This window comes from Accipiter gentilis, chromosome 8, assembly GCF_929443795.1.
Source record: "Accipiter gentilis chromosome 8, bAccGen1.1, whole genome shotgun sequence".
Lineage (NCBI taxonomy): Eukaryota > Metazoa > Chordata > Aves > Accipitriformes > Accipitridae > Astur > Astur gentilis.
In genome coordinates this window covers 1,530,550-1,557,655 of record NC_064887.1, presented here as the reverse complement: position 1 = coordinate 1,557,655, position 27,106 = coordinate 1,530,550, and the positions used below count along the sequence as shown (strand labels likewise).

The 27,106-nt window shown below is 41.9% G+C and overlaps 2 protein-coding genes across 5 annotated transcripts in view; one reads left to right on the top strand and one right to left on the bottom strand.

Moving 5' to 3' along the window:
- Positions 1-7,201, top strand: part of LRRC7 (leucine rich repeat containing 7) — a 184,069-nt gene extending 176,868 nt beyond the window's left edge. For all 4 annotated transcript variants that reach the window (XM_049808182.1, XM_049808181.1, XM_049808180.1 and 1 more), the window contains one exon: positions 5,919-7,201. In XM_049808182.1, coding sequence (XP_049664139.1) covers positions 5,919-6,220 — 302 coding nt within the window. In that variant the 3' untranslated portion in view covers positions 6,221-7,201. The remainder of the gene's footprint in view (positions 1-5,918) is intronic.
- On the bottom strand, positions 593-26,460 carry LRRC40 (leucine rich repeat containing 40). The gene is made up of 19 exons (XM_049808192.1): positions 26,253-26,460; positions 25,515-25,696; positions 24,943-25,016; positions 23,856-23,985; positions 23,315-23,438; positions 22,353-22,495; positions 21,104-21,276; positions 20,706-20,796; positions 18,238-18,283; positions 15,670-15,778; positions 14,646-14,753; positions 12,947-13,057; positions 11,158-11,235; positions 10,193-10,378; positions 8,122-9,146; positions 7,409-7,840; positions 4,995-5,228; positions 2,353-2,623; positions 593-2,233 (listed from the first exon to the last, which is right to left on the bottom strand). The coding sequence occupies exons 1-15, from the start codon at positions 26,398-26,400 to the stop codon at positions 9,041-9,043; spliced, it is 1,809 nt and encodes a 602-aa protein (XP_049664149.1). The 5' UTR covers positions 26,401-26,460; the 3' UTR covers positions 593-2,233; positions 2,353-2,623; positions 4,995-5,228; positions 7,409-7,840; positions 8,122-9,040.
- Between the last annotated feature and the right edge of the window lie 646 nt (positions 26,461-27,106).

Here is a 27,106-nt window from a genome sequence, read left to right as displayed (position 1 = left end):
GATATTATATGCCTTATGAAAATACCTGTACATATGCAGTGTGTATAGCTGGCTCCATATTAATTAGTAAAAATGTCACTATACAGGGTGAGATACTTAATAAATTATACTGTCAACTCTGGGACCTAGATATAAATAACCTACATGAAAATTGGTTAACTTCCTTTTGTTTGACATGTTTAGTTGATTCCATGTGAACACACTAAATGGATGAACAGTGAGTTTAGACAGGTATGGTCCGTAAATGGAAGAAACTTGTGATGGGTGGCAGTAAAACTTTTTTTGTTGCTGCTAATTATATTATTTAACTTTTTAACTTCAAATTATAGGCCCTTTACTTACATTCCCCATTCCCCCAGTCTTACATTGTTCTGTGTTTTTACTCTGGTCCAGGCTGTGCTAGCCCCTGCTCGCTATATTCACTGTCAGTGAGGCTTTAACCTTTATACAATCCTTTCTTTCAGTAACAGTCTCTTTAATGGGCGCAGATTTCGTCTGAGATGCGGTGCATCACAGGGGGGGAGCACTGAATAACACTGAGCGAGCCTGGGAAAAGCTTTCCCACTGAAGCGCGCAGTTTGAAAACCCGTCAGGTAAAAGTCCCAGGGCTGTTCCCAACAGAGAATACCGACAGCACAGAACTTTGCCAAACTGCTGTTGGTTCAGCAGTGCAGGTGTCTGTTGCGTTTATAACTGACAGCAAGATGGAAAAACATAAGAAAACCTCCCACCAGATGTTTTCAGGGGATCCAGTTTCCATTGACCTGAATGACACCAATGGCAAGGGACCGCAGGGAGAGCCGGAACCTGCTGCGGGAGGGCCAGGCTCACTCCCAGCTTTTCCAGTGGGATTAGCAACACCCTGAAAAACCCGAGTCAGACAGGAGGGTACCTATAGTGCAAGGGCATGGCCGGGAACATTTTACTTTTCTGCTTGCAAGAGTCTCTAGAAAGTCTTAAACCTTTCTTCTCTTCCCATCATGTGCACACTGGCCAAGGTAATTATACTTCAAATTAAACTAAACTTCAAAGACAATACTGCTGTTATGTATAATGCCATGTCTGCTATATGGACCTAGTATTCCTCCCACAGAGGTGTAAATACACTTTGTGGAGCTCTGCTGCAGTCCCGCGTACAGTAAGCAGAAGGCCTGAGCTACAACAGGTGCTGTCAGCATTCCTGTTAGCCAATGTGTCCCCAACATCGCCGAAACACACCAGCACCGGGTGTTCCTGCCCAGGCAGTTTGGTGTGCGAGGGGCTTACGCCGGGCTCAAGGCAAACTGGACAAAGGTGCGGAAGAGAAATCTCCGGGTACGAAGGGTATGAAATGCCTAGCAGTCACTTTGGCTTCGGGCGGTGGGAGGGGGTGGTATTGTGAAGACCACCTGCGCACATAGGAAAGAAGAGATAAAGTACCCCACACATAAAAATTAAACTACAAATTAGTCAGTAAATAGGTACAGGAGGAACTATCCCCTAATGTTCTTATGAAGCATCAGCTTTTTAGTTGTTTGGAATTTTTTATTATTTTTTTTTTTACCATATGGCAGCTGTTGAGAAGTCGAGTCCGGCCGGGCTGTGGCACAGAAGCCAGCGTGCTGGGTCAGTGCAGAGCTGCAGCCCTGGGCTCGGCTCCACTAAGGGGTTTCTTTAGCAATCACTTGGAAAGTGACACTTCTACATTTGCCTGGAAGTTCCCTATGCTCTGGTTGTTTGCATCATCTCCCCTGTTCTCCTCCATGAACAGGAACTATTAAGCTTATTAGTATAAATAGTAATGAAGCTTAAATTCCAAGCTGACTGAGCAGGTTCCCACACCACATGAATTTTACCTTATCCAAGCAAGCATTCCTACTGGGAGGGCCTCTGTACCGTCGGAGTGGCAACACACCACCAGGTACCACAGTGAGCCATAGCTGATGCTAATCGCAAAATTTACAATTTGAATAAATGATTTGATGATATTCAGAACATAAATTTAAATAATTGAGACTTTACAGTAAATTAAAATCCTCTTGATACCACAAGCTGAAAACGCTTGCTAAATTCATGAGATGTGGATTTGGATTGTTATTTGCTCAATTTTTTCAGCTTTCAGTTTTCTATCACATGGATGTAATTTCATCATGTGTCATCAAATCACACAGGTTCTGGCAGAGCCCATCTACATCTTGCCTCACATTCATGGCATTTCAGAGGCCAAAAGTTCCATTCTTAAGTCCTCACTGCCCTTTAAAAAAAGAAGTAAGGATTTATTCAGCATCATGTTCAGAAAATCCTAGACACCTATGTAGCTTTTAGATAATTATGTTGAATGGGAATTAGGTCCCTTAATAGACATTTATGCACCTAAATTCCTCTGTGGAGCTGCCTTTGTCTTTTCACGCAGAAAATCACTTTTCTGCCTGTGACCACACATGCACCCACGTGGCAAAGCAGCGCACACCAGCACATCTGTTGTTACACACCCTGTAGGCGTTTTGGGACAGCACAGCTCCCCAGCTCAGAAATCCTTCCTGGGACTCCGCTTCCAGCAGGAAAATGCAGTAAATGACTACGGCAGCTTTGAACCATGCTGTAATGCAGTCTGATGTCATTATACAGGACATGATGCACCCATCTGCCAAGCAAAATGACAAGACAGACTCCTGAGACATGTGGCAGCATTAAATAATACTTACTACGTACGTAGCGCTGAGAATGTGGTAGGGAGTTGCAGACATAGGCAAGATGACGAGGGCTCTGCCTTAGGACCAAGAGAAGAACTTAAAGGTAAAAATTGGTAAGCTAAAAAAAAAACCAAGTGAGCTTTAGTGCTTGTTAAGAGTGGATTTTGTGCTCGGTTGCTTTCCCGCGTGCTGACTTGATTAGATCTAAAGCACAGTGGCATCATCAGTCAAGGCTGTCTGCAGAACTATGTTTCAAACTTGCTGAGTGAGTGCCTTCATTAATGGATTATAATGAAAAGGCAAGGACAATAAAATCAAGTTAGTGCAGTGGAATGTCACATTTAAGTCCTTAACTTAGGCAAAACTCGCACCGACTCCAGGAAGGGGCTTGGGGGAGAGTTTGCACTCCCAACTGAAACAGACAGTAGTGAAGCTTTAACACTAACCCCCACTGCCCCCAAAATACCATGTATTTTCTTTTTGGCATATTTTTATTCAAATTGGCTGAAATGATGTTTAGCTAGCACTACTGTTATGAGCAATTAAAATTACTTTAATGGGACTACTTAGGATTTTTACTTGAGTCCTTCAAAATAACTTGCACCTTTTTGCCTTTCCTGGAAGGTCTCCTGTAACCTTACAGACCCAATCACGTGCAACCCGGTTTGCAGGTCAGGTACCAGGTTATGTATGTGCTTTCCACATAATTATGATTTATTTCTTTTTACTACTAAATAAGATTATATGGCAAGTGCTGGAGGCAGGTGACACTTCACCCTGAGGTGAATTCCACGCGTGGGTTCACTTTCATGTGCGTGAATGTATGTTGATCCAGGCAAGTGCAGTCTCAAAGCGCAGATGGTTTCCTTTCTTTAGGCCATTGAGCGCTCCCAGGTATGCCGTCTGTTCTCCCACACTGACTAGACAAGCCCTCAAACTCAGTATCTTTCTAAAGCTACTAATGGAAATTTTCGTACTGACGCAGGCTGTGTTACAAACACCAAGGGGAAGGCAGTCCAGCATGCGGCCAGTGGCTCTCCCCGCCATGTTGTTGCTGTAGTGCTGCAGTGCGCATTCCCACGGCAATAGCTCCATTAGCTGGGAACGCGCTGTTTGGCTTTTTTAGATTTTTCCATGCAATAAACACTTAACTAACGATCCTCAGGGAAGGGCTAGATTAAAAAGGAAGCCTGCGGCATTATTCCCTTATCCTCATTTTGTAACAAGTTTCAAGGAGCTCAGTGGTCGGTGCCAGAGCTCCCATTCCTGCGCTACCCCATACCCCATAACCCACTGCGGGGCCTCCTCCACCGAGCATGCAGTGTGCCGAAAACCCAGTGGCCAGGCTGGTTGGAACTCGTTTGCTTTTCTGCAGTCTTCTTACAAGGCAGCTCTTAAGGGGAGAAAAGACAGGGGGGGGGGAGGGGGGCAAGAAAAAAAAAAAAAAAAGAAAAAGGAAAAAAACCTGCTTCCAAAACGCTTTTCTTATTTTGAGAAATTAAGACCAGACCCCAGGAAGCCTGCAGCACTCTCTAGTCTTAATTTACCCATTTTCCCATTCACAGCTTGCAGTTTGTATCTGGGTGTTGATGAACTACGGCATTTAGAAGCCAGTTGTTCATAATAGCGAGCATTTAACATCTTCAAATCTGTTTTGATGTTGTTTTCCAAGATATTTTTTAACACGTCCATGTCTGCATCTATGTTTCACGGCACTACGCTAGCTCCTGAGGTGGGGACGGGGTGCGCCAGCCGGGGATGGCCATGCCCGGCCAGCGTCTCAGCACAGGTACCTGGGCAGGAGAAAGCCGAGTGTGTAAGTGACAGCTGAGAGCCAAGCCGAGGGGTAAGTGCCCAAGGCCGGTGCAGGGCATCCGCGGGACACTAACTGCCACAACTTCCAGGGGTTCACTGGGAACACTCGGCCTGAAAGGCTGCCGAGGCTTTTATAGGGTGGCCCTGTTTCTGAACAGGAAGGAAAAGACCTTGGAAACATTGCTGTAATAGCTGTATTTTTAGCTTATATCGGAACACCTGAAAAGTGAAATCCCTAATGTTATAGCCCACTACTAATCTTCACGAGCCAAAAATCCAACTAAAAATTACAGTATGAGATGTTCAGGAGATTGGTTTGCTGTTGCTAGTAAACACTTGGAATGTAAAGACATTCCTTGGTTAAACCTCTCTGGCTTGTAATATAGCATTTAATTACCTTATGCAATCAAAAACCTGCTTATTTATAGATATGTGTGTGTATATATGTATATATCTGATAGAGATATATGCAACAGTAAATGCAGACGCTAGAAAATGAAAACCCACGCATTTCGATCCGCTCACGTGCAGGATCTGGTCTCAAGAGAAGACCCAGGGGTCCACAGCAGGATGACCGGGTGCCAGGGGTGTTTATTGCCAGGGAACTAACCACTCACAGGAGGAAGGTTAGAGCCTGGGGTCTGTGCTGCCCAGCCTCTTCCGTGGAAGTGAAGCTCACGCACACCTGGGGCTCTGGGTTCCAGTGTAGTGCTGCCCCTCTCCCACCCAGCCAGGCGAGCCCTGTAAAAGAGAGACAGGATTTGACACAAGTACCCTTTACCCAAAATTCATAAACAGGCACAGGAAGTGATAAGCCTCAGGCATGGGCGGTGGAGTCACCACCTACCTTAGCAGTATTTTTAACTGGTGGGATTTTACATTTAGACTTTCCAAGAGAGAATAAAATTTTATGTGAAGTTTGAGCTCCCTACTCACAGGCTAGTAACTCCCCATCCTGCCTCAGCGCTCCTCCCCCACTCTTCTGCCTCCAAAAATTTAATTTTAAGCACACGCACAAAGATGTACCATTTCATTTTCAGGCAAGCCGATGTAAGGATTTATTTCGCTTGTCAGTGCGAGTGGAATACAATGTTAACGATACAACTTTCAGGCCAGTAGTTTGGATAGGATATGAATTAATTGGTGGTTTGGTTTTGTTTTGAACGCCTTCGGTTTGGGTATGCGTGCTGGCGGGCATCAAGCCATGTGTGCGGCACAGCAGTGGCACCCCGAGGCCAGGCACGGACGCCTGCGCTCTGCCCCGCAGAGGGCGTGCGCATCAGCCAACGTCCACTTTCACGGAAAAGCAAATTTCAAAAGACAGCATTTGTGAATTGTATGAGTTTAAATCATTTCTGTCTCAAAAAAAAAAAAAAAAAAAAGAAAAAAAAGAAAAAGCTTTTTGCCAATCCTCTTCCTGGACAATTCCAGCAAATATTCTGGAAGTGAATGACGTCATTGCATTGCATAAGAATTCCCACGGCCCTTGTGAGGCGTTTTCTGCAGCACCACCAACCCAGCCACAGCCCTGCAGCACAAGAGGCTTCATCTCTGTCAGTCGGGGGCCTTCTCTGTCTCTTTGCTGGCACGTGTGGCTTTGCCCCGAACCCCCCCGGGCAGAACCAACGCTCTCATCGGTTCAGTTTTCTACTTGTGAGTACTGTATCCAGTTCAGAACCAACAGCTTACTTACTTTATTAAAAATTTTACCATTTTATAAAAGACATGTTTAATTATGATGGAGATGGCTGTATTGTAATTAATATTTTGAGATAATTGTGATTTTGAGCTTAAATTATATACAGAAAAATGGTCATTTTTGTATGTGTTAAAAGATTGCTATATTACAAATGACTAACTGTACTTTTCAGTTTAATTACAGTATTCATGTAAATAAAGCTGAATGAAGAAATATTTACTACTTTACTAACATAGATTGTGAATGTACTTAATGTTTTTTGCAGTATACAGACTTACTGAACTTGAAAGCTGCTTCATTTTACGTGCAAAAAGGTACTTCAAAATTATATTTTAAATCTATTGATTCAGTGCAATCAATTCTATTGTTAGTTAATTTGCACATGCAGGTTGTATCCTTCCAGTTTTATTTCATGTATGACACTTATCCGTAAGGTGCATATTGTGTTTAGAATGCATTTTGCAGATGCTTCTGTACATAAAACAAATACAGGGACTAAAACAATGCTGTGCAGTGTATAGCAGAGCCATTTTTCGGCTTTGGTGTACCCAACTTTTTCAGTATTTAAAAAAGTGTTTTGAATAACATTAAAAAGTCTCTTTATTGTATAAATAATAAAAATGTCACCTTATTGTAATTCACTTTTGTCATCTTTTACTATTGGAAAGGATCTGAGGTTTCCAAAAATGCTGTTGTGGAAGCTACGGGAAGCGAGATGATTGTTCCCAACCCCTCCCTTGGGAACTGGTCCAGGTACCCAGTAAGGACACCTTTCTCACCAGTCATTTAAGTTACAGCTTCAGAAATGTTTGCTCCACCTACCAGCAAACCAAGCAGTGTTTGCAGGAAAGACTCACTGTAATTACCTGAATGTGTCAGAGAGACTTGAAAATTGAGCACCTCCCCTTGGTCAGCTGTAGCTACTGGTGAGGCATCAAATACAGAAATGGAGCAACTGCAAGCTCCCGAAGAAAAGCTTTGTTTGCTGCTTTTTGGATACAAATGGTGTATGAAAGATAGGAAGACAAAAGAGAGAGTCGGGGGGTGCAAGCAGCAGCAGTTCCATTGTCCAAGTAACTGCAGAACAGCTCTTGAGTTGTTTGAGCTCCACCAAGCCCTCGTTCTTTCTGCACAAAGACACCATCATGTATTTTTAAGAGGAAACGCCCGCCCCTTTCCCTCTCCTCCACCGCCTCCCTCTCTTTCTGGAGCTGGTTAATACCAGGCCTCGGGTGTCTGGTGTCTCCAGCTGTACTGGCCAGCTCTGGTCCTTTGCTAACTTGGGGTCACGGTCCGGTGCAGCCATGTGAGAGGTGCCTCAGCCATCCCTGCTCTTGCTGAAAGGTGCTCGCTAAATCTGAAGGCCCTGAGGAGGAGTTAAGTGTTATTTTTTGTTAATTCTAGACATATTCAAAACCTGGGATGTTTAATGTTGAACTGTATCAATTTTTGCTGTGTTACAGAAAGGACAGGTGGAGAAAGGAAAATGCTTTCATTACATGTATTTTTCCCGTATAAACACATACCATAGGGAGGCTACCCCTGCCCGATGTCAGCCCAGCAGCCTTCATAGAGCAGCTGAATGGAAGAGGGAGGCACGTTTCTGTTCCTAAAGCTTAGCAAGGACGTCTTTTACCTCAAAGCTTTTTCTTTACTGCAAAGAAGTCGGCAGTTTGCCATTAGAAGCAGTAGTCTTACATAGGGAGAGCATTAAATTTTGTTTGTTGGCAACAGAGGACAGGGCAGTACTGGGAAGAAAGAGATGGCACTGCTCACGTGCCAGAAGCAACACACCTACCTTGGTCCCGCGTTGCGCCTGGCCGCAGGTTCCGCCCTGCTCAGGGCACTGCTGCAGGCCCTGCGCCTACCCAACCCACAGCACCTAGGCGGTACGTACAGCAACGCAGCTGCTGCGCCTTGGTCAGCAGCACTCACCAAGAAAAGCAGCATGCAACACCCTGCCAGCAGGAATCCATCCTGTGTCTGCTTCCGCTCCCTTTTCCAAGTTGCAGGCCTGGAGCAGTTTTAACAGAGCAGCAACAGGTCCGCAGTCACAGGGTGCACACCATCTCGCAGCCCCTCCTTCTCCACTATCGACATCCACGGTGCATTACTAGTATTAACAAAGGTATCACTTTCAGGACACGGAAGTGTGTTTAAATAAAAAATGAGAAGTATCTAAACGTTACCGGCTAGAAAACTTAACTGTAGCCTATGCTTAAAAAATCCCAAACCATACATCCAACAGGGAGCATTTATTGTTTCAGTGCAGCTACCACCATCAACCACATGTTGCTTACTTTTACGCGAAATGCGCACAGAGCCTGTTGTACATCAGGTACTGAACCCTTATTGCCACCACGCAGTTTAAGGGTTCAAGCATTTTACCACATACAGACCAGCAGCTGGTTTTTTGAGGCAGCAGTGAAGAGAGACTAAATACCTTATAGGAGGTTGTAAAACAGGCATACAAAAATCAAGGTGTTTACTTCTGCCTTTTGCTCAAATACTTTGATGTTGACAATTCTTTTAAAAATTAGCTTAACTGTAGAAAAACCCTTGTCACTATTACTGAAGGCAGCTTTCAGTGGCAACCTCTATTACAAAAAGTGTAAACATATATTGTGGTATTTTAAAATGCATTCTTGAAACATGCAGCCTCAAGGGGGAAATACTTCATAGGCGAGTTCTTCCTTAGCATGCGAACTCTAAACAGTGTCATAAATGCTTTGTGGCACAGGCCAGGTTAACAAAGAGTTGACGAAGAAGGAGGAAGGTAGTACAACCCTACAGCATTTGGTCAGATAGGATAATACTTTGATTCCTGACTCCGCCAAGGACACAGACTGTTGTATCAAGTAGGAATTCGGCTTCTCAGATACTCCAGCACTGCGGCTGTTCCTTTGGCCAAAATGGCGGCTCGGGGAGTGCGGAATGGATTTCCTTCTAACAGCAGTGTCCTAGAAAACCAGAGTGATTTTGAGTTACTTGTAGAAAGACTTTTCCTTGTACCAATACATTCATACACTGCCTATAGATTTTTTTAATCTTTTGAAATTCATAAGTAATTCCTCTTCTGTTCTACTAAAAGAATTTTAATTTCTGCTTCCCTAGTTCGCACTAACTTATCTTCTTTAGAGACATCTGAATTTTAATTTATGCTAATAAATCAGTGGTGGTATATTACTGTAGACACACAATACACACACCCCCTACTTCTTCAGCAAGCCTCTGCCAGAAGAAAGAGTGAGAAAAAGAACTTCTGAAATGCAGAAATGGTACAGTAAAAGGGGAAAACTGTGTTAAATTGTAACCCTCCACTTTCTAGCTTAGCTGCTAGCCCGCGTTCTTTGGTACGCACACATCTCTGTGAAGGTTTTTGCTTGTGGGGGTGGTGTTTTGTTTTGCGTTTTTCAAGTCCCTCCAGCAAGTGTCCTTAAAGGAGAAAACACAGGGACCAGTGACTACTTGTCTTGGACAAGACAGACCACTTACGCATAACTGTCTTCCTTGAGGCACATGAAGTAAGGGTATTCACAGTCACGTCTCTTTACACGTTGTTTAGAGAATGTTACCCTGTCTCTTTTACAGCAACCTGAGTTCCACACGCAGGTAAGGAGCTAAACGTATTATAAGGAGCTAAACATATTAGTTGGCAGGCAGTGCGGTGGCTCACCTACCTGGCTAACCGGGCTTGGCTATAGGTGCACTGGCAGTGTGTCTGTACCTACAGACAAGGTGACTGACTTGGGCTCTAACATTAGATTTACACAAAGCAACACACCCTTTCCCTTTTTTAAAAAAATCATGAAACAACTCCCCCAGTTCACTGCAATATTGAGAAAATATGGAAGAAACCGCATTGGCTTACAAATGGTAAGGGAGACCCTTTTTGTGCATTGAGACCTACAAAGAAACATACTGCCCATTAGTACTGACAAAACATGCCCTGAAGAGATCAGTCAGAACACATTTTATAAAACAGGTCATCACTTCAAACACATACCTCAGAGTTTCACAGTTTCCAAGTTCTGGTGGCACCTGGAGGAGGTCATTGTTCTGGAGGTCCAGTGTTCCAAGCTTGTCCATCTTCTTTAGCTGCATAGGGTCTATGGACCCAACCTGATTGTTACTGAGCAGGATAGTCTCCAGTGCCAGGATGCGATAAAGGACGCTGGGAAATGCTTTAAATCTTCAAGAAAAAGGAGGCAAACCAGTAACAGTCAGAAACAGGGCATTCAAAAAATAGCAGCCTTTAAAATCAGACAGCATTTTAGCTGTATTTAAGTTAAGCGTTTAAACATGCTGCTCTGAAAGGAGAAAGCATCCATTATTTTGCCTTGCACACAGTGAAAAAAAAGGTCAACAGAACGTTCACAGCAACAGCTCAGCACCTCTAACAGAACCGCAGGCCAACTATGCTCATTTGACAAGACCAGCATGTCTCACAGAACGTGACTCACCAGTGTAAAGAAGGGAGAACAACGGCCAGTTGTTCTCCTGTGTACTTAAGAAACGCCCCACCGAGCAGAGGAAGGGCGCTTTCAGCCCAACCTTGTTCCTGCGGTGAGCAACAGCAGCAGCAGCAGACGCTCTTCAGGGACACCGCTCGGCTGCTTCCTGCTGACCATTCTCCTCATATTTTTCCATCCCTCGGAACTGCTGTGTTAGGGATGCTGGAGGGTAGTCCTGTTTGTTGGTATCTATCTATTTTTTGATATACTGTTCACAAGATTGTTTTATCCCTTTTTTAACCAGTTGCTACGGTCTCTCTCCAAAACTTTTGTGGCAGAAAGTTCCAAAAATACACTACCCTTTGCGTAAGGAGGTACATTCACTTCATCAGTTTTAACCTCACAGCTAGTTCATCAAGTGCCTCCTCATTCTTACATCACAGGAAAATCATACTGAATTTGCCCCCATTCTTTTTATTATTGTATTAAAAAAAACCAAATCTAAATAGTTGCTTACCTATTAAAAGAAAGATTTATTATTTGCAGTCTTGTCAGTGCCTCCATTTCCTCAGGTAAAGACGTCAAAACATTATTTCTGTATATCAAATGAAGACAAACAATAATCACTAACTTCTACAAAGTTTTTAGTTAAGAATCCACAGAGACAGAATATGCGTATTTATCGGTGCCAACATGCTGTCTTAAACCAATTAATTGCTTCATAAACGGGTCAAGACCATGCTCAAGTACAGATGTCTGCTAATGCTCGCCAGGTTTGCGTTCTCATTTCTGCCAGCAGATTTAAAGTCTGTCCTCTAAAGATTCCCAAGTATTTCAAAGCATCTAACAACTCCACAAACCTGCCTGGCAATTCAGCTCCTTGGGTTTTGCAGGAAAGCTTATGAAACTCCCCCAATCTTGGTGCCAAAGTGAAACAGTAGGCTAACTCTAAACCTCTTCAGAATTCATTTAGCCTGCCATCCAAGTGCTGTAACAACCTCCTTTAAGACTACCGTTACCCTAGTGCTTCCCACAAAAGGAAGCCATTCAGAAGCTTTTTAAATACAAGGAAGACAGATACAAGGAAGACAGGTGTTTGTAAGGACAAACAAGGTATGTCCCGAGTGTGACACAGAACCATTACAGGACGATACAGACCACTCACTAGAAGATGCCCAGACTTAGACCTCAATTCTTAATCACCAAGATATGCAACCTCATTGCCTCATCAATCTCCTATTATCATCCATTTCTGCAGTCGTCAGCCTAACTCCTCCATCAGCAGCATGTATGTCACTGCACCACCGACTGGCTGAGGTTGGCAGGGACCTCTGGAGCTCACCCAGCCCAGCCCCCTGGAGCAGGGGGCCCAGGACCGTGTCCGGATGGGTTCTGAGCTATCTCCAAGGATGGAGACTCCACCACCTCCCTAGTGGTACTCAGTCACCCTCACAGTGAGAACGTGTCTCCTGATGTCCAGAGGGACCCTCCTGCGTGTCAGTGTGTGCCCGTGGCCTCTGGTCCTGGCACTGGGCACCGCTGGAAGAGCCTGGCTCCGTCCTCTCGGCACCCTCCCCGCAGGTGTTTATCCACATGGATGAGATCCCCCTGAGCCTGCTCTGCTCCAGGCTGAGCAGTCCCAGCTCTCCCAGCCTCTCCTCGTGGGAGAGATGCTCCCGTCCCTTCAGCATCTTGGTGGCCCCTCGCTGGACTCTCTCCAGGCACAGGCAGGTTCCTTTAAATCAAGCCAAAGTAAAAGCCTGGCTCTGCAACTGTGCTTTGCTACTTTTGATTTTGTGAAACACCAAAGATAACAAATGCCAGTAAGCTAATCCTGATATCTAAACAAATGCAATGAGCATTTTTCAGGAGTTAGAGAAAGTAAAATGACAGTAACTACTGCAAATAAAATACCTACAGACAGCTTCAGTTTCAGGCAGCACAAGATTCATACCTCCACTGTACTACTCCCCAGCTATCCTCCAGGACTTTTTGGTCTGGGCTTCTTTTGTGGGGTGGTGGTGAGCTGTTTTTAAAAAGCAACTTAACATCCCTAAGAACCTTTTCATAACTGAGGCAAGACCTTTCATCACAGCGAGTCTCACTTGTTGTTTGTATTTTTCCTTAACCAATGCCTAGATCTAGGCCACTTGCTATTTCGGATCTGCTGGTCATTCAGCTGTCATGGAGGCATTTTGGGAAATGAAAAATTATTTCAGTACTGCTATTGCACTGTAACAGATGGCTGGTTTAAAAAGGCATGAAAATAAGTTAGCGAGAAAGGAAGTCCAACGCACGTCACAAACCTGATATCCAAATGTGTCAATTTATGGAGCATACAAAGTTCCAAGGAAATAGATGAGATTTTATTGAAGCCAAGGTTGACATCACAAACCGAGTCTTTCAGCTCCACAATCCTGAAACCCAATATGAATATACTTCTATTATGTAAGCTCATGTTTGCATTCTGTTTTCTAAGTTATTAAAAAAACTTGCTTTACTCTATAAATGAGGGACATGCTATGTTTCGTGACATTTCAGAAGCCATTTTGTGGAGCAAAGATAACAGAACCCTCACCTGTGAAAGCTGCCTGTCTTGGAGTCTTACACTTGATGTAAAGACAAAGCTCAGAATCACTTATCTAAAGTTATGAGGAGAGTAAATTTTACTAGAAAAGCCTATGCACTTAAATGCGATTAAGAGGTATTTCAGAAATCATAGCACAGATGACCATCACTGCCATCTCCTGCCCTGTAAATGTTTTAACAAAAAGGCTCTACCCACCCTCTTTAGCAGTCAAAAACCAGAAAGAGATTGTTATTTTTATTTCCATCTTTCGTTTCTGTTCCACTGTTCTGCTATTACAAATTGGAGGAAACACAGCATTTGCTGCTTCTTGTAGAAGGGAAATATTTTACACCAAAGCATCTTAATATAATAAACAGCTCAAAAAGTTAGCTGTTGAATCCCTAGAACAGAATCTCTGTTTTAGCCCTAAAAACACAAGGTAATTGAATGAGAAAATACTCATCTCTCCTACCTGGATTGCCACTGAATTCTCTGGCACCTAGCACCTGCCACCTACACCTATCCCCAGTGAATGCAACAGCCTCTAATACAGTGCAAAAGCATGGGAGGCACAGCATTATCACACTAAACTGATTTTCTAAAAACTGTACTGAAAATAGGGTTTTTTTTCTTATGAGAAAGAGATCGCACCTCTTCAAGTTCTATGTGCTAAAGGTTAAATGTTCAGCACACTTGGGTCCAAGAATGGAAATAAGTTACCCCCACAAATGTGGTGGTATTCTTAAAATCAGCTTTCATGATTTTCTTGGGCTATCAGAGATGCAGTAACCCTCCTCCTTAAACAAAAAGACTTTTAATTCCCATTAGTGTCAAGAGAAAGCTTTTCCTTGACTGTGGATGATGTAACAAGTACAATAGTATCAAATTATATGTGATGGGACACAAAACCTATCAAGAAAAGAGGCATAGAAAATGTTCAGGCTTCCTTTAAAAAAAAACAACAGTTATGCTACCTGAAGAAACTGAATTGAAATGGAACCTCAGCTATAGTACAAAGTTGTCACCCAATAAAGTGGGGAATCCACACAAATTATCTTCCTTTGGGAAAAAGACTGCTTTGTATAGAAAACAATCCTACACTGTAGTTAAGTACAGCACTTCATTATTGTGAGAAGCCACATCAGTCTCCCCTCATTCATTTCAACAACGCTTAGCAAAGCAAAATGAAAAACAATGTGTAATGAAAGCACCACTGAGTATAGCCAAGCTTCTTTTTACTGCCATCTCCATGTTCATCAATGGACCCACTGCATCCTACTCATACTAGAAACGCAAGTTTCAGCATCTCAGTTACGCTTTCATTTGTGTGTCTGTATACAAACACATAGATAGCATTGATTAGGAAAAACACAAGATACTGAGAAACAAAAGTAGAAAAGGAAGTAACAAATAGAGAATGACCTTTACAAAAGTACCTTGGAGGAATTTCATTCAGCTGATTTTTGCTGAAGTTGACAGTGGTGACAGGATTGCTTCTGACTGCATTGAACATTTCATCAGGAATCACAGCTGCCTGTTTCTCACTAAACAATGAAAAGCACTTAGCTGAGTAACACGAACAAGTTAATCATCGCCTATTTATTAACAAGAGATTTTCATCTTCTTTTAGAAAAAGATGAGTAGTAGAATAGATATATAAATATCGACATTTTAAAGTCCTTGAAGGGCTGTTAATCAGAAAGCTACCAATCACTGCACCATGTTACATGGCATCTGGGCAATAATATCATTTCACACTGACACCCTGATCTGTTATTGTGCTTAAGAAAAATGGCTAAGAGCTGAGTTGTGTCTCTACCCCAACAAAGTGTGAATGCTGCATATGGGGCCAGAAAGTGTAGCAAGATTGGCATTAAACGGATTTCCCCCTCTCAGCTCAGCAAATATCCCCAGCAGAGTGACGTGTAACTCCGGTAACTCCCCAGTTTGGAGCTCCTGAGCATTTGTGGTGACCAAAGCCATCCCAGCCCTTTCGCCACAGTGAGGTCCTCTCCACATTCCAACTCTCAGCAGGACTGTGCATTTCACCTGGCAGCTCTCCACAAATAGGGTTTTCTTCCCCTTTCCCAACCTAACAAGTTACATTATTGGTTGCATTTCAGAAATCACTGAAGAGATATTCACCTACCACAAGATGTTCTGAGGCTTAATGAAAATTGTTAAAGAAGTTTAAAAGGTACTAAAAGCAGCTGAAAGTGTTAAGCGTTTCAGTGAGCCAAAAGGAATGTTACTGCGGAATATTTGATAATACAAAGAAATAATTAATCCACCCTGCAATTCAAATCTGCCTATTCCTGAGCATACAAATTGAAGTGAAAAACACACAAATGCAGCAGGATTTGCAGACAGTTTGGTATGTATCATGAAGGGAAAAAAAAGGCAAAAAATATGAAAGCGTTCTTACAATTTTAGAAATAGGTAGTATTTCAAAACACATACCTATATTCCAACAATTTTAGCGAAGTTATGGCATGCATGTTAATCCTTGACTCACTTGGAAGAGTCATGGCTGTCACAGGAGGCTCTTCATTTGGTCTGGTTACGTCATCTAGAGATAACAAATGTATAGTCACACAAACTACAGGCTGCAGTCAGATGTGGTGTTCTGAATGGCCTCGATGGAGAGGTTTAGTGTCCCTAGTCAGCAGCCATCACCTTTTTAATTATTCCTGTATTCTGGCTCAATTGCATATAATCAGACTCAGATTATTTCAAGAATTTTCTAGTAAATTTCTTCTGTAATCAGGTTTTCCTGTTGTGGTTTTTTTTAGGCTGGGTGGAGGGAAGAGAAGTTGACTTGGATTTTGAAAAAAATAGGTCAGGAAGCAATAGAGGTATTACACTAGCAGCAGCTAGCTGTTACGTTAGGCAGTAGCCTCCAAGGGGTAGGGAGCTAGAAACAATGATGAATGGGGAATCCAGGCTACAAGTGATGATCCAGATCACCTATATTCAGAACAGCAAATATGACCACAATTTTAGTTAAAACATTAATATTTATAAACCTTCATCATAACCTCCTCTGTAGAGTTCCATTTAATTACTATCTACAATCCACATGAATTGGCTTTGCAAGGCTACTTTGAACATTTATGAAATGCAGATTAAAAGCATCGTTCTGCACATCTGAGGTGTGGCATCACACCCTAGGTATTCACACATGCCTAAGTAGGGTAAAGCTTAGCTACAGGTCCAAACATATGATAAATTCAACTTCCACTAAAAGAAATTGAACAAAACTCTATGGAAATTCAAAAGCAGCCATGAATGAAAGTCTACTAACAACTGTGCCTAACCACAACTAGTTATCCTTTCATTCAGAAAGGTCAAAAATAGTCAAAAACAAGCTTAAAAAAAACCACAAAACCCGACTTTTTCCAGTTTAAACCTCTACAGAAATAGGACTACTACTGGGTTAGCTCCAACCTGGATGCCATTAGCAGGTAGAGTAAAATCATAAGCATTGCTGTACATGCAAGACATCAGCTGATTTTATTATCCACAATTATATTATCTATTATAGTTTACTAGATAAGTTTCTGAGTATGCACTCTAGCATCCAATTATCAAGTTAATAACACGTCAGATTTGCATGGAACCTCACATTTTGAAGCAATTGTATAGGCTGCAGTAACCTAATTAATACTGCCATCCTCTGGCAAACCGAGAGAAAACCTACTTAACAAAAAGGAAAATTCACACATACCATTGTCAATAAAAGTTGCTTGCATGTATTATCAAGGCCCCTTCTAAATTAAGAGGTTAAGCATTTTTTGCTATTTAAGTGCAGCATAATAATTTCCATACTATATTTAACATGGCCAGTGAACTTGTTCATTTTGACTACCTCATGTTTTAAAACTTAAGAAAGATTTCTATAGATAGTAAACTGAAGTCCTGTCTGGAGAGGGTTTCACCTTCTCAGCACAAGTTACTTAAAAGACTCTGACAGCCTGTTTCCTATATAATAAAAAAATACACTGTCATCTCAATTATTTTGTTTAGAAGACACAGGGGGGGGAAATAAAAACCAAAAACATCCCCCCCCCCCAAATGCTCAAGTATCTCAGTGAATTAGAAGCCCAGGTATCAATCTGGAAAGTGACTTGAGCGCGCAAAAGCAACTAGCAATTTTTTGTCCGCTTTTTTAATACTGTCAGTTCATTTTTGAAGTACCATATCTGTTAAAAAAATACAGAATCATCTAGATGCTTTTAAATCCACAGGGGCAGAGCTCTGATTCCAAGAGAGGATTCTGCAAAAAACATACAGCATTTGGGCAGAGAAGTAATCCCCTTGAAATATTTCACCTAATTTTCTGCTTTATGAATTTTTAATTATTTGTATAGGGAAGGTTGGGATCAAGACTATTAGAGAGCAGAAAGATGAATTCTAACAGGCCACAATTAGAATGATGTTTAAAATAATCAGTTACTTTCTCCCCCAAAACTTTTTATATTCTTAGTCAGCTATGAGGCAGACTTCATGGTATCACCAAGACTTCAAGGCAGACTTTTTCATGTATGTACTTTCTGGGAATCACAGGACCCTACTGCCCATGTTATTATGTGAATGAATAATACAGGCTACCTTTGGAAAGTATCACCTACTCTTGGTCACAGTATAGTGAGCAAGCCAGCAGACATATGGCAAGCTTAAAAAGAAGAACCCCTTATGTAAACTTCCCATGATGTTCAGAGGAAAAATAAAAAAGCTACTGGAATTCCTCATGCAAAATGCATAAAGGGCCCAGGGGAAAAATACTTAAGATTCTTTTTCTAAATGATAATCCTCAGTAAGGAATGTTTGTCATTCAGTATTCTCCAATATAATAAGAAAAAGAAACAGCACCAAAATATAAAAGCAAACTGCTGAGTAAAGAAAACTCTGTTATTGCAGGATAACTGGAGGAACCTGGATTTAAACAGCTACCCTCTGTAGGTTCTAACTTATTTTAAATTTCCTTGAAAGATGCTCTTTAAAATGCAATGCAATAGAGCAACATACCTTGGATTTTGCTTCTTAGATATTTCAGAAGTTCCTGGGTGCCCTTATTTAAAAAAAAAAAAAAAAAAAAGAGTCAATAAGCATTTACCAGCCAGCGTTTATATAGCTGTTCTGACAATGAAGAATGACAATTCCAGCCACAGGTGGAGGCCATAGCACTGCTGACTATAAATACACCTAATGCTTCCCATAGAAAAACCTTCTTTGCAGCATCTTACGAACTTGCTTATTTACAATTTTATTTATTCCAGCTCAAAATTTCCAATCTCGTATCACTACCTCAGGCTCCACATTTTTAGCTTTTTATCTAAAGTAGTTAGCCAGTTCCAAGAGCAAGGAAAAAAATTCAATTGAACTTAATCTTCTCCTTAAAAAGGTCTAGCCCAATTATGATTTGGAGAAGCATTTAAAATTTGTCAAGGAAGCTGACTGTTCAGTGTTCTGGTATTTTTTTATGTCTAAAATTATAAACTCTGGGAAAAACACTCCAGTTTACATAATTTGCATGGATTTTTAACAGCTCAGTCCTCCAAAGATTTGACTTTCAATCCTCTCATAGCAACTTCTACTGGTCAAACACACTTACTATCTGCATAATCTATGAGTAATTAAGCATAATCTTGTCTAGCCCATTTGTTTAGGATAAAGCTAGGTTTTCCTCAAGATTTTACATACTTCTCCTTGATGCTTTAAAACCAGGGACTGAACTAGAGCACTGAATATGAATTAACTTTTCTCATTCTAGCTGACATCTATGTTACACACAATAAGAGACTGGCTGATCTGAATGCAGAGGGGACAAAGAAAATGTGGAAGTGGAAAAGAAAGGTACTGTCACAAGGAATCTGGCGAGATGACAGAAACAGAAGACAAAAGACTGCAAGAGAGAGGCTGGAGGAGACTGGGACTGACTGCAGGCACAGCTAGGCGTGGCATGTGCTGAGCTGAGTGAGACAAAAGAAGCCAATATAGAAGAAGCTGGAAACTTTTAAGGAAAAGGTGAAGGTCAAACAGAAAGCTGAGTAACAGTGATGTGGCTTGCATACAGAGGAAAGCACACAGTAAGACAAAGCTCAACAACCAGGTGACAGTATGTTATGCAAAAAAGCAGAGACTAGGATTTAACAGAAATTGACTAGACATTCATCAAGAATGGGTTCAGGACTAGGACGAGAGGCCAGAGAAACAGGAAAACATGAGGTGGCACAGGGATGAACAAGAGAAGAATCTGTGCCTGCTAGACTATATTTACCCCCCAGTCCCTGCCAATCCTTAATCTCAATATTCACCTGCTTCTAAGAATTGCCTGGGGAACCCTACAAGCTTTATCAATTACTCCTCTACATCAAGTGTAAAAACATCTAGATAGGCATATAAAATTCCAGTTATATGAATTTACAGTGTTGGTAATGGATCAAGACAGTGTAAGTATAAAATACCATAATGGAATCCTTGTACCTGTCATTTGCTACAAATCTGAAATATACACAAGAAATTACACACATCTATGCTCTTCCATTTGAAAGACAGCAAATCCTCAGAAGCTAGGGAATACCAGAACTAAAGTAACCAGGCAACTGTAACTCAGACTCCTTTGCATGTACATTTTAAGCCGACTTTGAACTCTGGAATAACATATGACTTCCATCCACTGAACCCCTGCTCATTAATTTAGTGCATACAACACTCACTTAATCAGATATACAATGTTTTCCCTCTTCTGACAGGTATTACAAAATTTCATTTCAACAGAGAGTCTTCAGTGTTACTTATTTTTAGAGAATGCCAGTGCTCTGTAAGCATTTATTTCATAACATTGGCAAAACCACAGAAAGAAGTAACGTACAACCAACAAGAAGAGGGGCCTGCCAGGGAAAAAAATATAGGGAATTCTATTGCAGCAGTAGTGCCCATGCGCCAGCCTCCCTGTTGCCCTGTGTACTTGTTTTCTCATGCACAACTCACACCTTCGCTTTGCTGGTTACCTACAAAGAGAATGTAGATGTGAGGTGTAGGTTATCCTTAAGAAAACGTACTACATCTGACTGCCACTGCTCAAAATGCATGTCATCAAATACGCTCCAGAAATCGAATCTTAGATCCTTAATTCAGGCAAGCAGGAAATGAAAAACAGAAATCCATGCTCATCTAGGAAAAGCCTCACGTAAAGTACTCGCCTACCACTGCAATGTGCTGTGATTGCAACAGGATTAGGCAGCAGACAGCTGCCTTACCCTTTTTTTCCCAGACATCCATTGCTTCGTTTGCAGTATAGATTACAACTTCTGTAGCAAATCAGAAACAGGTCCTATAAAGCAACAATGTCCTTTATTCCACAGTCCTCATGGTCTTATGCACTGCATCAGACTCCAGTGGAAGGAGTACCCAAATCACAACACACACAAACAAATTTGGATAACGTATGTATGCAATATAACCAAACTTTATATACTGTTTATAGTGCTTACTTGCAGAAGGTCTCTTCGAATGGTTCTTAAAGGATTTCCCTCTAATGCCAGGAATTTCAACTGAGGAAGGTTCCCCAATGTATAAGGCAATCTGCAAAGGGAAACAATTCATTTCAAAGCAGCTTCAAAACAATTTCTAAAGAAGATGCAATGATTTGTCAGATAGCCCAGTATTCTGAAGCTCAAGTTAAAATAAAAAGATACAGAACATACCACATTTAAGAAAGGCACAGTTTGATCATAGCAGTTACACAATATAGAAAGGGTTCCTTCATTTTATGATTGAGTCCTTTTTTAATTACATTTTACAAAGTGAAATACATCAGCTATAGAATTAGTTGTCATTAGATGTCATTAGCTATGCCTCATCACAGACATAATGCAGTTTTTAATATTACCTACTGATATCATTGTTGGCGAGGTCAAGTCGCTCCAACTTCTGAAGCAGAGTAATTTCATCAGGAACTGATTTTATCTTGTTGTCTCTAAGTTCCAATACAGAAAGGGAATTCAGATGCTTCAGATTCTCTGCATTTAGTATTTCAATCTGATTTTCACCAGCGTGTAATTCCTACGGAAACAAAGATCACCCACAGTTATGTTACTCTAGTAAAATTACTTTATAACTTACTAATCTCCTAAACCATGACATCTGCAAAAACATACGATGATGTGGAGAAAACACAGATCTCAATTCCCTTTCATCTGCATAAGAAATATCAAAGCCTCCAAAGATCCAGAGACATGAGTCTGAACTTAGCTTTTTTGAAACCATCACAGAACCCTTAGCTTTGGGTTCCATTTCCAAGCTAGGAATAAATTTGCTCCACTTCTGTCAAAAACTTGTCCACGACTTCTTTACTCAAAAAGTTTCTTAAATTCCAAGTTATAGGAAGTTGAGAGGGTATCTCTCCATCTCCCTATTAGCAATGTTTCATTTACAATGGAAAAAATGAATGGTTCTTTAGACCAGGAAGAGTGCGCACATGCTGCTGGACGCACTGAGACACTGAACTTCACACACGAACACAAATGTTCTTAGAAAATGCAGAAATAGCTTGGGATTGATTGAACTGCTGAGTTCAGAGTTATGCAGAACTGAAGTATCTGCATTCTTTGATGGATTTGGTCACTGGAAACAACACAGCGATACAGGCGTTCACTTGGCCCAATCACTTTTCTATTAGCTGATCAACAAATTTTCAATTTTAAATTTATCATGAATTAAGGCCACAAAATATCTGGAAGATCCAATTATGTTAAAAGGAAAAAAAAGTATACTTTCTCTGCAGTTACAAAGAAAAAAATAATGAACTAAGTAAATTTATCCAGAAAATGATCCTAGAGATAAAAAATAACTGTTGCAGACAATACCAGATCCAGTTTTTCAGTCATTCCTCTTCTAGATATTTATTTTCCACATTTGAAGAGTACTTCTGCAAATTTGTCTTCCAAATGACCTTAGGATTGACCAATGTGGACAGTAAGAGTAATTGCAAATGGGGATGTAATAAATAGAGTTCTAACCACGGAATTATCAACTTTTGATCATAGCACCCCACAAAAATTTGTGTTTAAAGTAACAGTCATTATTTTAAAAGTTTACAGCAAATACATTTACAGTATACCAACCATTTCAAACCTTACCTTCAGTAATTTGCATGAGGGAAATTCTGGTAAAGAACGTAATTTATTTTTTCTCAGATAAAGTTGTTCTAAAGACGCCATAGTCGCTAATTTAGATGGTACAGATTCCAGGTAGTTTTTAGTACAATCCAGTTGTCTTAAGCCTACAGAAGTAAGTGTGCAGTGACAAACAGAAAAATAAGAGAAAATAAAAAGTTATCTACAGAAGCATAAATATCCTGCTTTTTAAAATAAACATAACAATATTTTGCCAAACAGAATTTTGGAAGAAATCAAATCAGTTGGCATCAACATCTCTGAAAAGAAGGCATCTGCTTTTCATTTATTCTTCACAGAACATTCTGGAATGCTTTCAATGACACTGCCAGATACTAGCTCTTGTCAAGAAAGAGTTGAATATTGCAGACCATCTCAGAAAGACCTGCAAGTAATTTCCATAGCATTTATAAAAGCTCTGGTCTGTCACCTGTTCCTGTAGATCTGCCACAGCTATTAAAATACCCATCTCACATCAACCAGTAGTCTGCTTGATATTTAACAATCAAATGTTAGAAGTCAACTTTATCACTCTCTAATTTATGGTATTTTCCTCCCCAATAATGTCAACTATCTCTCATTTATGCTTTATTTTCCACTCAAAATATGCAATAAAGAAAAAAAAATTGTCAAATTGCTTATTGCAGCCTTAAGGCTATTAACTTCTAAGGAGAACAATACTAATCCTTACATTTTTCTGATCATTCCATGCCCCATTTATCAAGAAATACGAACCGTAAGAGGACACAAGTTCGATATACACTAGCTGTAGCTGACTTTTTTAAATAATTCTGAACTAATATTCGTGAGAATACATCAACTCTTCAAGAATATTTTTTAAAATCCTAAATAATATGCACCATATTTCTGAACATAACTACAGAACTGGCTGTATGGCATTAAATAATCTGAGGGAACAAATTTACTTTTCATCGCACTGATATCTGCAGGCAGGTCCTTGAGTTGATTACAAGCCAAATTGAGTCGCACTAAGTTAATGAGCAAAGCAAAACTTGCTGGAATGTCTGTGAGATGGTTGTTGGACAGATCCTGAAGATTTAAAAAAAAAAGAGAGAGAGAGAGAGGAACAGAGTGGTTAGAAATAGAGATGTTTAAAATATCCCACGAGTACTGCTACTGCAAAGTTAATTACTGGCAGAACACTAAAATTAAATGGCTGACATCTTCAGGATCTCCCTGGTAGAAATGTGAATAGATGAAACAAGTCTCCCATAACTGACAGATCACAAGGGATTTGATTTTTCTTAAAATATTTGGCAAACCAAGAGCAAAACTTGGTTTCAAACCAAAACAAGGAAACCCACCATGTACTAACTGACAACCTACGTAAGTCATTAGAATATTCACAAAGTTCTGCCATCTAAGCTATTTTTAATTAGCAGTAGCAAAACATGGATAAATCAGCCTTTCTGCACAACTAAGTATTTTTCAAAAAGTTTAATTTACCAATTCTTCTAAGTTGACAAGCTGTCCGAATCCATCCGGCAAGCGACTCAGCTCATTGTGATGAAGAAGGAGGCTCTTCAAATGTGACAACTGCATCAACTCTTCTGGGACACTTTTCAGTTTGTTGTGGCTAGTATTAAACATGTAATACAAAGGGAAAAAACAATCACTAAGTAGTTTTAAGAACGTTAACTGCATACAGAACACTTTTGTTACACATGATGCTATCCAAACCAGAGCTACAACGCTTGTATCAGCTGGATTATCTTAGCCACGCATGGCTTGTTGAAACACAAGCTCTTCAGACCCTAGAGCATGTACGAAGCACATCCAGCATCAAATACACTGAATATTCTGTGTTGGCACAGACTAACTACTAATTACATCTGCAGCGAGACAGGCTTCTGCAAAACATTCCCACGCCACAGCACGCACATATGCTTGCTGCGTCACCTTTAAGAAAAATCTGTCTCCTGCAACAGTCTCAGCCCTCTACAATGGATTAGCTTCCTGGGAGAAATTAACTGTTTGTTTGTTTATTTCTTCAAATAAGCTTCATCATATGAATATTGAATCCTCATCTGAATTTACAATATTCCAGCTGGATCTTAATTTTTTTTGGCTCATGTAGTTCACACACACAGTAGCAGCGTACTCTCTTTCTTTCTGTGCACAAATTTACAAAATTACTCCAGCAAACAGAAGATTATGAACTTTCCAGCATGAATGAGATCTATACAACTATTTTCAATGCATATTATTCAGGACAAAAAGTATTTTTATACTCAAAACTGCCAGACTGAAGCAAATGAATGTAGACATTACTTTCATGTGATTATTCAAAATATCACTGTTTTCACCTTCCAAGTGAGACTTGTGTCTTTGAGTATCGGTGAAAATAATTTTAACAAACCTAAGATCATCAGTTTTGATCCAAAACTTAATGATTCTCAATACATTAATATTATCTAGCTAAAAATCTGAAATAAATTTTCTGAAAGAAAATTTGATATACTGCCATCTCTTATTCACACCATGAAAGTCACTGTAATATTTCTCATGTTCCAGTTTTGTAACCTGTACTTACCTGACATCAAGTTTCTGAAGATTTTCTAATTCTCCTAAAGCAGAAGGAAGCGATGTCAGTTGATTATCATGCACCTGGAAAATAAAGTTTTTAGAATACAGTTACTAATTTGTACCTTGTGGGTTTTCTTTCCCTACCCCAGAAACAAATCAAGCTAACCTAATACACAGAATTTTGTACACAAGTACAGCTATGTACATGCCTCAAAGCAATTACCAACCACAGCACTGCAACTGCCAGTCTGCAAAATTCTACTTAATTGATTGTAAACACTACAAGATTAGATACAAAGCGGGGGAGAGGGTGGAGTGCAGGAAAGGTGGTTGCATCCAGTAATAGCTCTTCCTTCATAAATAAGTAATAGATCTTTCTACAGAACAGCACCCACTACCAGCATATAAACTGATATATTACCAGATCTGTAACGATCTTTTGTTTATCCTGAGAATACACCAGTGCCACTTCTACACATCCACCACTGCAGGGAAATGGAAAACAAAGATCTAAGACCATGTTTTCCCACCGCCTACAGGGAGAGTGCAATTCAACCGTAATGGGATCAGCGTACTTACATCCAGGACAGTGAGCGCAGGCAGAAGTTTGACATCCTCTGAAAGACACTGCAGTTTGTTTGAGGCGAGTATCAGCTTGGTCAGGTCTGTTTGCTCCCACCAGCGATCCGCAGCACCAAAAGAGAGATTTTGATGAGCTTCCTCCGGAGTATCCAAATTTATCCGCCACACATGTTGAGGCACTACATACACAAACATACAGACGTCAACTACATTCTTCAGATATTGACTCTCAAAGCTCCACTGTCGTAATGCTTTTCAGACATACAGACACCCATACAGTCAACTGCATTTCTAGAGACATTTCTCCAGAGCTGACAATAACAAGCTGATGGAAATCTGCCAGCAACAGCCAAAAGTAAGTCGATCTGCCAACAGATGGCAGGAAACATGCATTGTTCTTGCTCCCTCTGTATTTTTCCTGTCCTACCCGGATGGCACGGCCAAGCATAAACCCAAGGCACAGGAGGAACAGCAGCCCCGCGGAATCGGTCGGTCAGCAACCGCCGGCAAACACGGCGCCCGTTCCCTCGGCTGAAGAGCCGTGGGTCTTCCCGGAGAGCCGAGGCCTGGGCACAAGGGCAGCCGCCCTACCCCGGCCCTCCGCGGCAGCACGCCCGCCTCCCGCGAGCCTGCAAACCCGGCTTAGCGCGACCGAGGTGCGGGGAAGAAGGGGCGTCACCGCCAGACACAGGGGACGGCGAGGAAGCACCGCGTCCCCGCCGGCACTGAGCTCACCCTCGCTGAGGCTCCGGCCCGACAGGTTTAACTGCCCGCTCTTCCGAGCCGCCCGGATCAGCCCCTGCGGCACGGCGGGGCCCGGCTCCGCCGCCGGCCCCCTGAAGCCAGCCCGGGGGTCCCCCGCCCGCCCTCTCCGCGCCGCCATCCCTCGCCGCGGCCGGGCCGGCGCCGCCCCGCCGCCCGCCGAGCAGGCGGAGCCTGGCGGGGCCCCTCAGGCGGGCCCCGGGCGTTGGCAGGCGGCCCGCGGAGCGCTCGGCGGGCTACCGCCTTCCCCCGGCCGCCATTTCCCGCCCGGAGGTGCGGGGTGGGAGCCACGACGGCGAAATGGTGGCCCGAAACGGGAGCGGGTGCGGCCGGCAAAGCCTCCCTCCATCCCGGCAAGGGCTCACCCCGGGCCCAAAAGGGGGACCGTTGGCATCTTCCCCGGGGGGGTTCGGCTGCTCCTAAGAGCCAGAGCATCACCTTTGTGCGAGACAAAAACGGACGTTTCCACGGCAGTCCCGGCTGGCAGCTGGACTGCGTACAATTTTCATCGTCTAGGTCTGGTTGCAGTTTTGGCTCTAACGCCCTCCGGCAAACAGGAGGACAAAGGAGAAGTCCTGTCCCCCTCAACAGCAGCGCTTCCCTGAAGAGCAGCCTGAACATCGGGTGCAAACCCACACAGCCCAGGAACAGAGCAAGACTAGAAACCGTGGCTGATGACACAACTGAGAGCGTCAGATTCTTGCTAATTATTAGAAAGGAGACTCGGCCACAAATGAGCTGCAGCTGGGCACACCATGTGGTGCAGATCTTGCATCTCTACCAGCAGTTCCTGGTGAGAAGTAAATTACAAAAAAGGTGTGTTTTCA